This window comes from Mycteria americana, chromosome 1 (genome assembly GCF_035582795.1).
Source record: "Mycteria americana isolate JAX WOST 10 ecotype Jacksonville Zoo and Gardens chromosome 1, USCA_MyAme_1.0, whole genome shotgun sequence".
Classification (NCBI taxonomy): Eukaryota; Metazoa; Chordata; class Aves; order Ciconiiformes; family Ciconiidae; genus Mycteria; species Mycteria americana.
In genome coordinates this window covers 92,177,179-92,193,368 of record NC_134365.1, presented here as the reverse complement: position 1 = coordinate 92,193,368, position 16,190 = coordinate 92,177,179, and the positions used below count along the sequence as shown (strand labels likewise).

The 16,190-nt window shown below is 49.6% G+C and overlaps 1 protein-coding gene across 1 annotated transcript in view; it reads right to left on the bottom strand.

The window, feature by feature from the left end:
* Nucleotides 1-405: 405 nt before the first annotated feature.
* CASQ2 (calsequestrin 2) overlaps nt 406-16,190 on the bottom strand; it is a 34,270-nt gene continuing 18,485 nt past the window's right edge. Inside the window, exons 5-11 of the mRNA XM_075491796.1 lie at nt 14,812-14,885; nt 14,220-14,350; nt 9,453-9,498; nt 6,881-6,935; nt 6,090-6,190; nt 5,650-5,724; nt 406-1,832 (exon numbers count right to left, since the gene is read on the bottom strand). Coding sequence (XP_075347911.1) covers nt 1,629-1,832; nt 5,650-5,724; nt 6,090-6,190; nt 6,881-6,935; nt 9,453-9,498; nt 14,220-14,350; nt 14,812-14,885 — 686 coding nt within the window. The 3' untranslated portion in view covers nt 406-1,628. The remainder of the gene's footprint in view (nt 1,833-5,649; nt 5,725-6,089; nt 6,191-6,880; nt 6,936-9,452; nt 9,499-14,219; nt 14,351-14,811; nt 14,886-16,190) is intronic.

Sequence of the window (16,190 nt, the reverse complement as noted above, 5' to 3'; positions counted from 1 at the left end):
TGTTATTTCCCCTAACATCACTTACCTCTGATGTAAGCCAGTATAAGAAAGGTCAGAACAATGTTTTTCATCTGTAGCAAGAGAGGACGTGTGTACCCTACCTATGCTAACAAGTCTGAACGACTGGAGAACATATTTATAAATGTATTTATAAAGATAAAACTACCTCCAAACTCTCCATTCATTGCACTATTGTCAAACCTAATAAGCTAAGACAATTGAAATCTGCCGGCATGGGAAAGCAGGGAGACCTAACACCGTTGCAGTGACCTGCACATGGATGGTGCTGCACTCGCCAGGGCTGAGCTGCTGCCCTTCGCTTTGCGAGTGACCCCCTTGACTGCGAACTGGCGTCCTGGGCTCCTTCTCAGTCTGCAGGCAAAAGGGGCTTCTCGCGGGCTACCACGGGACATCCAAGTCTCTAAGCAGGGAGTAACAGTGCAACTGAATACTTAAAAGCCAAACAGCTTGAATCCTTTCACTGCTCATTGCCCAGCTCTCATTATCCAGTATCTAATCATGGTTGGATGGGTGTGTTCCCTCCCAATATCTTGGTCATGGGAAAAGATGTTATGTAGGCTTTGGGTTAAAAGTCAGCTAAAGCTGGAAGGTCATGGGGAATAGGAGGCCTTCAGGGTGGGCCCCTGTGAATGCTTCCACAGGCAGGAGTATGCTGTCTATCTCATGTGCACCACCTTCAATCCCGCTGAGGTTCACCTGAAAGGCAAGGAAGGCCCAGCCCAGACCTGGCTGCAGATGTTTGGAACTGGCCTGGGGTCTGCTCTGGTGTTTCTCTGGGGTTGGCTCAAGACCAATGGTTTGGCTCAGTGCTGTGATCTTCAGCCTCAAGAGTTTGGGCTCAGACCTGGATCAGCCTTTCCAGCAGTTCAGGAACTCGCAAGCTTTGATGTCCCGTATCAGACCACCTGCACTTACCCTGTCTTTGGCCTGAGCTTTCAAGAAGAAAGAGGTTCAGACAGGGACTGTGGTGTTTGGTTTTGCATTGCGCTGCCAGACAAGAATATCCTGTCGTTACATGGAATCACTGAAAACTTAAAACAGCATCCCTAAAACCTTCCTCCCCTCCCAAAGCTTTTTGCTGCTTCTAGCATGTTAATAAGTAGCCACAGACTCCTGCAGCAGAACTTGCAGGATTGAGTGGTCTTGGCAGAATAGCTGCAACAGGCATTGTGTTTAATAAAAGGACTAAACGTTACAGTGGCCTTCCCTATGTCTTGAAGTAAGGTTTGGTCTTTGGATGTTAAGTGCTGGGCCGATGAGCATGGAAAACACAAATTGGCTCCCTGCGTCCCTCTGGCAGCCAGCAGGCAGGCGCTTTTCTCCTGCCCTGGGGCACTGGGGGCAGATTCCCTGCAGATTCCTATTGTCCTTACTAAGGAGGCATGATTTACAGCGGTGCCGTCCACCGCAGGGGCAGTCCCGGTGGCTCAGCACCGCTGAGAATCAGGCCGGGGGGTCCCGGCAAGGGCAGGGGCAGGGGGAGCGGGGCAGGGGGGAAAGAGGAGCAGCGGTGCTTGCTGACGCTCAAACACAGGTCTTCCGATGGAGGGACCTGCCACGGGGGGAGGCCTCTCAGCCCCCACAAGTCAAACTGCACAGAGTCACAGTTAGTCATCATCGTCGTCGTCATCATCATCGTCGTCATCATCATCGTCGTCATCATCATCGTCGTCGTCGTCATCGTCGTCATCGTCGTCATCATCATCTTCGGTATTTATCTTCCCAGAAAGCACATCCTCTATCCAGTCCTCCAGCTCCTCGGCCGTGGGCAGGTCATCGTCATCTCTGATCTCCATCCAGACGCTGTCAGCCTGCGGGGACAGGTGATGGGGGATTAGCCCCCCTCAGAGACACAGGGAAGAGATCAGGTTCGCTGCTATTGTGGGGGTAAGGGCTGGACCACAGGTGGGATGCAGGGGTGGCGGTGGCATTAGGTCCCTCTCTGCCACAGCCTGTGGGCAGGCTCAGCCACAGCGTCTCCCTCTGCCCACACGCTGGGATCACCACTTCCCCATGAAGTGCCGTTGCTTCTGACCAGGGGCAGTGCGACTGGTCAATGGATTTACATGAGTGTGTGGTAGTTTGCCCTGGGTTAGATGTATGCCTGCTGCCCGTTCCTCTTCTGCAGTGCCTGCACCTGTGAGCAAGAGCATCATCCACCTGATGCATTGTCCTCACCCCATCTGGCCAGTTCTGTAGACTCCAAGTCTACATAAAGAGAGCATAAAGAGACCTCTGCCAGCTCCCCATGCATCACCCCAGTTCACAGGACATCACAGCATTTCCCTCTTTCCCTCCAGAGCCCTTCTGGGACCTCTTCCTTTGAGCCTTTACACCCTGCTCTCAGCACCCCTTCTCCCCAGCCTCTTTTACCATCACCTTCAGGATGGTGCTCTGGACTCTCCACATGTGATAGCAGTTGCTCCTCTTGGAAGAGCCTTTCCTCAGATCATCTCAACCATGCTCCAGCTGAAGAATGGTGAAAAACACCAGTGCCCTGGACTACAGGTGCCCCCTGCTCTTTCTCTCCAGCTGTCTGCATTAATTCCATAAACCGGAGGGGGTGGAGGGATTCAGTAAGAAGATCCTGTCTAAAATGCAGTAAGAAGATGCTGTCTAAATTGTACCTATTAGCCAGGGACAGGAAGCATAGCTTAGATGGTCTCTGAGACTTGGAAATGAAAGGTTTCCTCCCTGCTTTGCTACAGGTTACTTGGGTAAATGCCTGGGTAAGTCCCTTTCCCTTCACTGTCTCCCCTCTGTAAAACAGGATCAGCCTCCTATTTCGGAGAGGTGCTGTGAGGTTATCTCATTCAGCGTTTGATGTTGCAGAAGCAAGTGCTTTTCATACATCAGAAGATAACTACCGGCTTTTGCAAATGCGCCCCACTTCTTTCCCTGTCTGTGGTACCTAATTTTCTTTGTCATATGGCTTGCTGAAAAGGCAGACCAATTTCTGCTCAGGGAAAGCTGTTTCTCCCTTACAATATTTTCCTCCTAAAACACCAAAACTGCAATACAAAAGAGCCATGGAGAGGCATGCAGCTCTTGCTTCATGCAAATGATCTTGTCCCGGACCTCAGGACTGTTTGCGCAGCAAAAAATGACACCTTTAAACAAGGGGAACAGGATTGGGCCCATTGCACCTAGAGAAGATGCTGTGCAAATAAAGCAGCAATATTTTGTAGTGCATCGTGGCCCTAGTCCTGAGCCACTACGATGTGACGGGCCAGTGGGGGCCACTGGGAGCTCTGGTGTTTGTATTAGCAGGTTTTTAGAGAAGCGATGGGGTCACAGGGGTTATGTTCACCAAAGCCAACAGCAGTGTTTATTTTTACTCCGTTTTGTAAGCCCCACTTTGTACTTGTGTAACTTGGCTGAATGCAGTGATGTAACACTGAAATAACAAAATGAGCTCAGTGTTTGTTTTAGATATCACCCGCCAACCTAGAACTTTCTTAAATCTCTCTCTTGAGGAATAGAAAACAGACTTAAGAGGAATGAAATAAAAACTGCAAATACTATAATCAACAACCTGAAACATTTACTTTATCAACGCTAGATAATGCATGAGGGTTTAGAGGTCTCTGAGTGACTGTTGGATAATAAGGCATATGTTCCTGCCTAATACTGCTTTCTATATGATTCTCTTGCCACTGACAATCCTAATTCCATGAATTTTCATTGGTAGTTGTTTAATGTACCTTTGATATGACTTAAACATGCAGTAAATATAATGAAAAGAGATACTGCAGGCTAGTAATAAGGGCAAAAGACTGAAGACTTGGGCTCTATTTCTGGTTTGTCTGTTCATTTCTCTCATGATTTTAGGCGACAGATGCTATCTCGGCCCTCTTCCCTTTTGTCTCTCCCTTAACAATTCTGCTAACAAGCCTTAACCCACTGGGTCCCCACTCTCTAGGTGTCTGTCCCATGGTCTGGCGGATGCTGCTCTATTACAGGTAAAGTACCGCTCAGATCCAGCCAGTGCTGCACCTACTCCGTAACTCCCAAGCCAGCCTGTGCGTTGCCCTCTCATTCCCCTCAATGGGACGGGCAAGATCCAGGGCCTCCACTTTCTTCATAACACCATCGCTTTGCCTTCCCTACCACGTCTCCCATCTTGTGGACTTGCAGCCTTTGTTATAACAGGAGGCACAATCGTCTTGTACTCCCTTGCTGTCCCTCTTTTTCTGGGAAAGTACAGGAGAGAGGACATGGGGGCCAGGAGCAAGGTCAGTGGTGGAGCCAGGGCCAGTGCCCAGCCCCAGACAGTTGTCCCAACTCTAAGCCCTCTCTGCTCTCTTGTAATGAAACATCAGGTTCCCATACAGCTGAAATTTCAAACATGAAGTCAAGCACCAAATTACAAACACTTCTGCAGTGGAGAGATCTCTGCTTCCAGAGACACTTACATACCCACACAGGTTCATTTTAAAGAGATTAGAACACCCAGCACTTAACCATCAAAAAGTAAACTAAGGTAATAAGTAAGCCAGGCTGGAGCGTGCCGCGTTACGTGCTCTCTGATCGTCTTGACTGTTACTGTCAGAAAGAGGAAAAATGGTTTCTCTGCGTAGTCATGTCAGGGCCGTGATGCACGTTACATTGCACTCAGCAGCATTCCCCAGATCTCTGCTGGTGGGGGTCAGATGGGTCCCTCTCTCACCTGCCTTAAAAGCTCACAGTGTGCGGGCAACCCTGACATCACTCCCATGGCTTGCTGGCTTGAAGGCAACCATGGTGAAAACAGTAGCCGCTAGAAAGCTGGCCCGATAGCACAGCTGTGGATGCTGCGGGTACCACCGCCACCACTGCAGCCGTGCCAAAGCAGCACCTGCCTGCGCAGCTCTCCCTCTGCAGTGCTGCCGGCTGCGGGATGGTGTAGAAACCCTTCACTGCCACCAGGCATGGGGCAGACACATCTCCTCTTCCCACCTACATCCCTCAAGCACCACCCGCATGGCAGTGGCTGAGGAGGAGGAGGGCCTGGATGAACCCCAGTATACCCTTTTCGCACCAGAAAGATCCCTCCGTTACCAGTTTATGTCGTACTCTTATTAAGGCTGTGTATTTATTTGGGTTTTTTTTCAAGCTGTGCAGTTTCTCCCTGTCATCTGTTGGGGACCATCTTTCCCTCCTGCACTCAAGCTGGGCTGTTCTGCTCCTGCTGCAAAAACACCCTCCTTTTTCTCCTCTTCTCCCCTAAGCACGACTTGCTTTCCCCCTGCTACACACACAGTTGTCCCCCACAAGCCCACCCAGGTTCAGTCAGAGCAGGGCACAACGGTGCATGCTGTGGGTTGGGGTGGGAATGTAAGACCTTGGAAACAAAACCAGGAAAAGCCCTGAAGCTCAGACCACAGGGGCTGGTCCTGTCCTCAGCAGACGTGGGTTGTGTGCGACTCGGCAGCAGAAACATGCTCAGACTGAAGCCCGACCTCAGAGGTGCTATGAACCCAGCTGCGTGTGGGAATGGTGAGGTCTTTACACTTTTTCCCGGAGAAAAAGCCTGGTCTACTTCCACTTAACAGCAGAAATCCCACTGATTCCAGCAGACCTCAGATCCTGTCCTTTCTAGCACCCTAATCTTGGGATCGCTGGATTTTCTGGGCACATGCTACTCACATCTGTGACGTTCACCACCCCGATCTGTGGTCTGAACAGGTCAATCTTGAAGGTCTTCTCCCAGTAAGTGATCAGCTGCAGCAGGGAGAAACAAAGCTCAGACAAGGGCATCTGCAATTCCCCGATGCATTAATTCAGCCGGCTGGGCTGTGGTGCAGGGAGCGTGCATCGGTGAGTGCATGGGAGAGAAGAGAGGCTGGATGCAAGCTTGGGCCACCGCACACGGCAAAGGAAAGTGCCGGCTCTGGGGATGTTCCCAAGACACCACCTTCATGGGAGGTGGGCCTGAATGAGCAGCTCTCGGGGATCACCCGTATTCCCATTTCCCATCCTTTATATCCTGTGCATGCGCTGGGGCAGCTCCTGCGCTCATGCATACACACACACCCCTCCCCATCCATGAATTAAACCCAGAAAGGCAAGGAGCCCCTGCCACTCACCAGAGGAAAGTCATCGGGGTCAATCCAGACAATGCTCAGGTCGGGATTATCGGTGTTGTCCCTGGCAACCTGCTTCAGGATTTCCAGGAACTCAAAACCATCTGAAATGATACATGAACCGCTGCAGCCTTCTCCTGCAAACACGCAGGCACTTTTCGCTTGCGGGGTTTTCAACTTCCCTCACCCCGCTATGCACACAGGAGTTGTTTAGAGTTCTCATTAAAATGCTGTCTCCCAGCTCTTTCTGCTGATAATAAGGCTTTTAATTTCAAGCATCCTCCCCGGGTATTGAAATTAGTTACACATGAATTAAGTCTCGTAATCCTTCCGTGGAGTGGAACAATGTCACTATTTTCTTGTGGCGAGGGAGGAACTGAGACCCCGAGAGGCCGAAGCTTTTCGGCACGCTGATGGCGCTGAGAAGCACCGATGCCACGGCTTTTCAGGAGCTGATGCCCACAAGTTTCCCGCCTGCACATCACACACCCAGCCCTCAGCACTTTCCCAGAGCCACACAGCAAGATGGACACAGAGTTAGGGAGCAAATCCTGGCGCTGGGGTGGAGGGGATGACTTTTTTTCCCAGCTGGCCATCCATTTGTATCCAGAATTTCAATCCCAGCTAGCACACCCGCTACCATAAACACCCAGAAGCATCCCAGCTCCCCATCACGGCAGGCTGGGGCTCCCCATCCTGGCCAGGGCATGGGGCTCCACAATGCAAACAAAGCACATGAAACTGCGCTGTCTTGAGTGACGGAGAGTCACGCAAGGAGGAAAACAGCCTCCTACCTGGGTCGTCTTCTTCGGCGAAGGCCACAATGTGGATTCCCTCCATGTCATCCTCCTGAAAACAACAAAACTATTACTGATGGGCCAGGGAGGGAGGACCAAGTCCGGGCGGTTGCTGGACACAAGGGAGCGGTGGGATGCCTTCAAAGAACAGGACAATTGCAAAGGGAGGCTTGACTGGAGCCCCACCGAGACACCAGAAATGGGAGCTGAGGTGAGGCTGAGCCGTGGAGCTATTAGGTGCTGAAGCAGGTAGTTTGGGTAACGTTGCTGGAACCCTTTAGCTAAAAATGAGGTGGCAATGGTCCTTTGCCATCATGGCAAGCTCCCTTGCCATGATGGCAAAGGCAAGGGAGCTTCTGATGGTGTGGAGCAAAACCTTGCCTGCAGAGAAGGCCAAGGGCTCTCTAGCATGGGAACATGGGCTCACCCTCCATGCCCGAGGCAACCTGTCCTCATAAATTTGCAGCTGCCATGGGATGGTTTGTGGGGAAACAAATATCTGCCACCATGCTCAGACCCCAAACATGTTCCTTTGGGGCCAGCAAAGGAGGTTTCTTCACAACATGAGTGGCGAGGTGGCTCACTTGGACACCTTTCAGGAGGTGAAGGGTCTCTGCTCTAGGTGAGGGTCTCCGTGAGCAGCAAGGGGAATCGAGTGGGAGGCTCATTTCGGGGCTCCAATGAGTGGAGAACAGAAATGACAGCCCGGTGGACTGTTTTTCTCCATGAGACACGTGAGTAATGGGTAATGATATTGGCAAAGGCCAATGGATCTGCCGGCCGGTTCATCATCCGCCTGCTATGAATGTCATCGCTGAATTATCCCACGGATCGGCTTCACCTTCCTCACCCGCTGCCGGTCCCGGTTTCCATTTCAATTGGTTTTAATGCGAGAAAAAATTCCCATCTAAATGCTAATTTCTTTTCCCTTCTGAGCCCAGAGGTGACAAAGCCACCATCAAAAACTGAAAGGAAAAAAAACCCTGAAAGATTAAGTGGAAAACATTATCTTTAAAAACAATAGCAGATGCTGGGCCTTTGCTGGCGTCTTCGGGGAATACGTTTTCACCAGGGCATTCTAGGCAGATTTACTTGGGATTCAGACCACTTACAGCTGGCAAAATCTACACTGTTGCTTTTTCTCCATATTTGCCCACAGTGTTGTCAGACAGCAAAATAAAAAAATTAAAAAATATATATGCAATATATAATTATATATATAGCTATATAATATAGCTATATTCTGACCTCCAAGGCAGCAAATAAAACTGGAGTAACTCCACTGAAGGCATTGGGGATGTTCTGAACTTGCAGCGAGATCAGAATACAGCCCGTTGTCACCTGTAGGTACGAGTCCCCTGCCTGTAGCAGAGGCAGGCTCTGCATTCCCAGGCTGCTGGTAAAGCGAACATCCTATGCTGACGATTCACACTTTTCCTGAGGCTATTTTAGAATATATCCAGTATAAAAGCAAAACCACTGCATGTGAAATATGGGTCCCAGTGAAGCCTCATGAAAAAACTCTGAGGGACTTCAATGGCTCTAGGAAGCTATCTTCTATACAGAATCTGTATTTCAAAATAAAATGAAAAGCTATCATGCCTAAGTGACTCATAACTCCTGATTCAGTTTTATTACCTCTTGCCTTGTTGTATTAAAGACTCCCAAGGTTTTTGGTGCTTTGGAGTCCTGCAGCGTTTCATGTTACACAGCCAAGCAAGGAGGCAACTGAATGCTGTTATAAATGTGCCGAGCTTTCTGGAGGAATGACTGCGTCTTCCTTAGTGCCTGTAAAGCACCTGTTCAGCTTTGTTTTTCAGCATTCAGCTGGCACTTGAAGGTCCCTGACTGGCTATCAACATCGTACTCATTCACAGCGAAGGGATAATTTATTATACGTGATTTTTCTTTCATTTTCACTCTTCCTCTTTTCCCCCACACTTGCAGACCAGGAGAGTCCTCTGCGTGTGATCGATGCCAAACCGCTGGTTAGTTCCTCACAATTGCTGACTTGCAGCTTGCTCACACCATGAGAAGTGCAATCAATGCACGATTTGCTCCGTAATCTATATAATTAACTGAACTGCCTGCCCTCGCTTGCATTTTGAATTGTACAACTGCTCTGGTACAACTTCCATGAGTCATCTGTTCGGTACAACCTCTGTAGCTCGCCCAGCGAGCAGGCCGCTGAGGTCACCCCACCACCAGCACTGATGCCCGTTAGATAAGATAGAGCATCCTTGGGACGGATGCTCTCCATAACTATATCATGGCTGCTACAGAGGCTCAACTCCTGGCACGCTTGGTTAGCTTTCCCTGTTCTCTCTGTGGAGCAAACGGGACCCAGCTCAGCTGTCCACCGCTGCTTGAGCAAAGCACTTGAGCACACCATTTGGACTCAGGCACTGGGCATCATTGCCAAGGCTTTCCCTTCTTCCCAGAGGAAGGAAAGTGGCTTTGCAAGGAAGGAAAGATAATGTTCTGCCCAGCCAGAGGCTAGAGCTTTTGAGCAGTGGTTCCTTTTTGGAAGCTAGCAGGGACACAAGGCTTCCCACCCGTCCGTGCTTACCCACGTCTCAAACATGTCCTCTGGGCGCAGTTTCCTCAAGGTGGCCCTGAAAGGAAGACAGAAGCACTCTTTGAGGACGCATCCAGCACCATCACACATGACACTGCTGGCGTCACGGAAGAGGTCACTGTGGCACATTTGGTTGATGGCTGGACTCAGTGCCGTCGGCCACCGTGTTTTGAATGCAAGCACGGGGGCACAGTAGGTCAATTTATGCTTTTATTTATGATGATAAAACCCTGCCCTTGTCCCCACTGGAGTCACTGCAGATGCTGTTTGTGCTTGGGAAGATGAGATGCCTCTCTGTGCTGGGGTACGCTGGTGAATTAGTTCTACACATGGCAGATTGTTCTGTCCGTGCTGAGAGCATGAGATGATCCATTCACTTGTGTATTGCAGTCCCTGGGACATTCCTACTGGGCTTTGTTCCCCTTTTCTCCTGGTTTTACCCCAGCATAATTCCACCATAAAAATCCTTCCAAACTCTGCTGAAGCAAAGGACAGAATAACCTCTGGCAAGAAAATTTAAATCATAATAACTGCTGGCAAGAAAATTTAAACTGTAAGACTGGCCAAAGCAAATTTTTTTGAGAAGGAGCTCATAAAGGACAAAAAAAATTAATAGCAAATGTTTTCAGACCCATCCGTAGCAGGAAGCCTGTCAGGTGACTGGGGTGTTAAAGGGGCACCCAAGGAACACAAGGCCATAGCAGACAAGCACAAGTAATCCTTTGCACCTCTGCTCACTCTGGCATCAGGTGTTCAGGGAGGTTCCCCCAGCAGAGCGGGTCTCCCTGGAAGACCAGCCCCAGGGGCTGTTGCAAAAACTGTCCGTCGATGAGGTCGTACAACAAATTGGCAAAGGGAGCAACAGCATGTTGCCAGGACCAGGTGGCATCAATGAGATGTGTAACCTCTATCTTTGGTTTGCGTCGCTACCGGAGCAGTGGAAACAAGGAACGTTTTTTATAGATTCCTAAAGGACCTGAGGAGCCACAGATCTGGAATAGTGACTTCCTTATGGGCATGATGCTACCAGAAAAAGTAGCGTTAACAGACATTTGAAGGAATATGATGTGATAGGACAAGAGACACATGGCTTTTAAGAGGAAAATCATGGCCATGGATCTGCTGGAGTTCCCAGAGCAAGTCAACGAGTGGGCAACAGTATGCTGGTCAATGCAGAGAACTGCCTTCAAAGGACCATTGGACGAGGCCCCTTACTAAAGGGTTTCAGAGAAACTAAGCTGCAGTTAGATCAGAGGAGAGGTCCTCCTGTGGATTAATGACATTGGAAGATGAAGGGTGGACATGAATGCTCAGTTTTCACGACAGAGGGAATTAACCAATTAAGATTCATAGCATATGCTTTAGCATGATCATATGCATGACATAGTCTCCATTAATCTGAAAAAGATGGGAAATAGGAATATGGCAGCGTTTCCTTATTGTATCCAGTTCTTCAGACGCCCAACAAAGGTGAGGAGATACAGAGGGATCTCCCAAGACTTGAGTGTCTGCACGACAGACATAAGAAGTAATGCACTTGCAGAAAAACAACCCTCATACAGGTGCAACAATGGGTTCTAAATTAGTTATAATTAATTATTGCCTCTCAGGAAAGGAGCCCAGGTGTCACAAATTAGGAAAGCATCAGTTCCAAAGGCGAAAGGCAAAAAGAAGGTTGCAAACAGCTGGGAAAACACATCATACCGTTATAGCAATGGACAACTGCACTATGCATCTCCACAGTGAATGTATTTGTGGTTCTGGTCATCCCATCACAGAAATTATATGGGACAACTGAAAAAGGGACATGGAAATATGGCAGTGGTGAATGAAGGTATGGAATGACCTCTGGGGGAGATTAAATAGATGAGAACTCTTTATCTTGTAAAAGAGGTGAATGAAGAGGATATTGGCAGGGGGTATAAAAAATCAGGAGTGGTAAGAAAAAAAAAGTGAAACAGGGAATGGCTACTCATTGTTCTTCAGAACACAAGAGCTAGTAGGGACACAGTGAAAGTATTAGGTAGCAGGTATAAACTGAACAAACAGGAATGCTCTTTTGATGCAATGCATAATTCAGCCACTGAACTCATAACAATTGGATACTTTCAGCATCAAAATAGAAATTAGGTAAAAAATGACTATAGAAATTGAAGAAATAGCCACTAAGCATAAGATCAGGGATACAATTTTTGACCCAGCAAGTCTCCTCATTGCTGATCGTCAGAAACTGGAGATTATATCAGGTGAATGCATATTATGTACTTGTACCTGGCTTTCAAGATGCTTTCCCTAGCCGTTCTCTTGGGGCAGCTCTTGGAGAAAGGAAGCTCAGCGGGAAGGATTTGATCACACCTACGTATACTGATTGTTGTGGAGTTACTCAAGATTTACTCTGGTTACTCCCCAACGCTGGAAGGAGCGAGGTAAGTGGGGTTTAGGTGAATAAGAGGGAGCAGAATCCAGCCCCCACTTCGCTACACCACAATTACAGAGAATGGGGCAGGGGGTGGTGGTGTCCACCCCCAGCATTTTGCATGTGAAACAGGCATAAACCCAGAGGCCTCTTGCTGCAGGCAGAGGAACTACCACATAATTTGTATTTGTGCAACTGAGAGCAAAATCTGGGCTGAGACCTTGGAGTCACAGCGCCCAGCCACCATCCCTAGCTGGACACCTACTGACTTTGGACGAGTCACCCCGCTGTGCTGAACACTGGCTTCCTGACCTGCTCGGGAGAGGACGAACTTTCCCACCACTGCCTGCAGCTGCCCAGGGAAGCATCAGCCAGGAGCCTGCATACAGGCTCTTCCTGGGCACCTGCTTCAGCTCCTGTCTTGAGGCTGCGGTGAGAGCTCAGCAAATCCCGATTTCCACACAGGGCTGGAGGAAGAGGTGGTGAAGCCCGCCTGGGCACAGCAGCAGGGAGCCCTCTTTGGAAGGGCTGCTTAAAGTATGCCAAAGAGCCTGGGTACTGCTGAGCACTGGGAGCTTTTCCCAGTGATGTGACGGGGTCCTTCTGCAGGACGGAGAGGTTTTGCTGCGGGGCTTTGCACCTCAGCGGAGAGATAGCCCGTACCTGCTGGCTGGGGTGAAGTGAGAGTCTGCTGTGTGAAGGGGAGGAGGCAAGTGGTCCTCTACACCTTCCTGCAGAGCAGAAGATCCTGCCAAGTTGTCTACAGGGAACCAGCACGTGGCAGCTGCTGAGGTTGCTTTGTTTTTCTCTACAGGCCTGATCATCTCTGTGTCTGAGTAATTCCACTTCCAGCCTTTGGCTTTAGGTCCTTTACTGGTGGCAAGGCAGGAAGAAACACTTCTGCTCCGAGAGACTCAGCAGTAACTGCTGGGAACACATCACTGTCACCCCAGGGTTTTTCCCCTGCTATGGCAGCACCTTGGCAGGTTTGGGATTTCAGGCATCTCATTTCATGAGATTCCTTTTAATTCCCTTCTGAACCTTGGCACTTGCAAAATATATGGCCCAACTCCTTGCTCCCAGCAAGCACAACATAGCATCTTGAAATGTCTAAGGCTTGGGGGATTTCCACTGCAATTTTGTACTGGTGGAGAGCTTGCCTTATTAGGCTAGCACTTAGCTGACTGTGTTTAATCAGCCTCCTGACACTGCTGCCCGACAGAAAGAGCTTGGGAAGAAAGATGGGAAGGACTGAGGTCAGGAAGTCCGGGAGGTCAGCAAAGTGACCTGCAAGTACATGGGAGATAGAGGACCCCTTCATATTTCAGAAAAAGCAGACGTCTGTTTCCACGCCTGGTGACTCATTGACTCTGGAGATGATCTCCTGTCTCTGAACCCTCTGTGTGTGAACACAAACCTCCAGCTCAGTCCGATTTGGGGCTCCCCTAACAGTATCAATGGCCCTGCTTTTCTTGAACTCTTTTCTGGTCCCTTGAATGTCTGCTGAGAAATGCAGCTGCAGGAGTAGCAGATAGCCTGCGTGACTATCCGGTGCTGTATTTTAAGGGTGTAAAAATACAGCACCTCATAGGTAGTTGTGCCCTTATATTTAACCCTGTGCTTTTACACAGGATGAGCCTTTCCAGTCGCTTCCAGACTGTTGGTGGCCGAGTCTCTAAACGACTGTGCAATAAAACCTGATCGCAAAAAGCACGGAGCATCCACAGCTCCTGCTGATTTGATCAAACATTGTAGGTGCTCAGCACCTTTGCAGACGAGGACTAAGACAGCCATAACAGCAGTGGCCTCCTCTCTGCACCTGCAGTTAGCAGGAGCCTCTTAGTTCATCACAGTTCCTCCGAGCTTGGTCTGAGCTCAGAACCTGCCTACAGACATATCTGACATCAGGAGAGAGATACATGCATTAGTGAAGCTGTTTTGGGGAAGGAGGGGACTGGACAGAATTTGGTTTTGGCTTGAGAGGCCTTGGAGAAGATCATCTTCTGTACAGACCTAAATTAAAAGCATAGGCAAGTAGGGCAAGGTTTCTGCTCTCCACTGCCTGCAAGCCTCCCTGCTCTTGAGGGAGGACTAACCAGGGAGGAGGAGGAGGGAAGCTGTGTTGTCATAGCCCCATGGTGGTGGGCTCTGATTGCAGCACAGATACTTGCACCTCTGGGAGTAGGAAAAGACCAGCCAAAATCTCAAACCTGGGTCAGCAAATTACCAAAAGGTGGTCGTCATCCTAATTTTTACTGAGGGATGCCCTAGAGGGGCAAGCCTGTGATGACAGGTACCTTTACCTGCTTCCCACGGCCAGGAGTGTCCTGTATGCTACGTACCTTTTGTGCTCCTTCACAAATTCAACTAGCTCCTCTTCTGTGTAAGGCTTATCAGGGATGTGAACAGGCTCATCCATAAATGGTTCATAGAAGTCCACCTCATTCATCTTCAGACCTAGCTTCTTGGCAACCTGTTGTAGATGGTCAGAGGTGAGTGAGCCTGACGTGCTTCTTTGCCTACCCAGTCTCTCCCGGTGGCAGAGCTGAGGTCAAGGTGCTTGCTTTCTTTCAGATCATGCACTTTTAGGGGTGGCCAACAAAATACGAATGGATCTTTCCTTGGTTAAAAAAACACTGATGCTCTCTACACTACTGGTCTCAAGCACTGAGGCAGAGCAAGGCCAGAGTCAAGGTCCTGCAAACCTAAGGGGTCTGGTTTCTGACCCCAGACCAGGACCTGCCTTCGCGCTGCAGCAATGGCATTTTATCTTGCAACAGGGCCAAATCCAAATGCAGACACCAATACCACAAATTACAGGAACGCTGAAAATGAGAAGCTGGAGCCAGATATTAAATCTGGGAGCATCCTGAGCTTCTGGAAAACAGGTGGTGGAGGCTGTGAGCTCCCACAGTGAGGTCCGTGGATGCTTACCCCTTTGTCGAAGGTAGCAAAGAACTTGATGTACGGCTGGAAGTGTTCGGCGGCTTCTTCAAATGCCTTGTAATCTGAAAGGAGAAAAGGGGAATGAAGAAAAGATTTCACAGGCAGCTGGTCACGCTCTGATCAGTACAGAAGGCACTAGGGAAGAACAAATATAAATTATTGCAAAATACATCAGATGATGACACTGTGTTTCTTCCACCTTTCCAGGGTTTACAAACAAGGACTATTTCATGTGGGGTGAACAGGACACGTGTTGTGCAGCCCCACAGTGCTCAGGAAAACTACAGATCCTGGCATGCCACACTTGACTGGGGCTGAAGTCAGCAGCCCTGCGAAGCAGGTCCAGGGGTTACAGCTCCATCCTGTTGATAAGGGTGTTTGCAGTTGCCCTCTTGCACAAGCAGTAGTTCAGCCTGGGAAATACATGGAGTTGCTCCAGCATTAATGATTGCTGCCATTCCCTAAACAGTCACCAAGCATGATTAGGCACGCTCCTCCGGCTGCAGGAGGAGGCGGCAGGAAAGAGGCACATTTTTACTGTTACTGGTATCAGGTCCTCAGCTGGAGTCAAAAAGGATGCTCTCAGCCTGGCAGGAGCTCTTTATAGCAGCTATTTCCCACCTTTCTTCAAAATACTTATTACTGAACAGCATTAGGGCACAGCCCCGTCTGAGCTGCCCTGCAGCCCATTTTGAGCAGGTGAGAAAGCCGAAGGGAGAGGCGGATGGGCTGTTGCAGTGCAGCAGACCTGGTGACACGTTGCTTGTACAGGTAGGAATACCTGTCTTTTTGCAAAAGGTAAGCCTTGCAAGTGTGGGGTGCACGCTGCCAGCACTGCCCAGAGAGTAGGGGAGCACTCAGGGCTGGCAGAGAAGACTGCTGGGGCTTGCCGGGGAGAGTCTCGGGCGAGGGCTTCTCAAGACTCATGAAAGTTGATGGTTTTGCCTGGATTGGTCCCCGAGTTGCACATCCCTCAGGGCATGGGACCAGCCTCTTCTGAGTCTTGGGGTCCAGCGAGGAGAAACAGGTCAGTGCCTCTGCTGGGCTGCCCTAAGGTGTCCTGCTTACTGCTGCTGTATGTTTGCCAAGGTAGTATTTACTGTGTGTCTGCCTCTTTCCTTTTGCCTCCCTCCCTCTTTGTTTGAACTTTTGGGCTCACTGCTCATAAGAGGGGGAGCTTTGCTTCCTTTAGATGCTCACCCAGTGTAACTGTAACCTCAGCTGATTTTGGGTGAGGTAGACTTACTTTACTTCAGGAGACCCTGGGTTATCGCCCCCCTTCTCCTTCCAGCAGACACCTTGGCAGAAGGGTCACCACTGCTGGTGTAGGAATGGACTCAGACATAGCAACAGCAGAAACTTGCCTG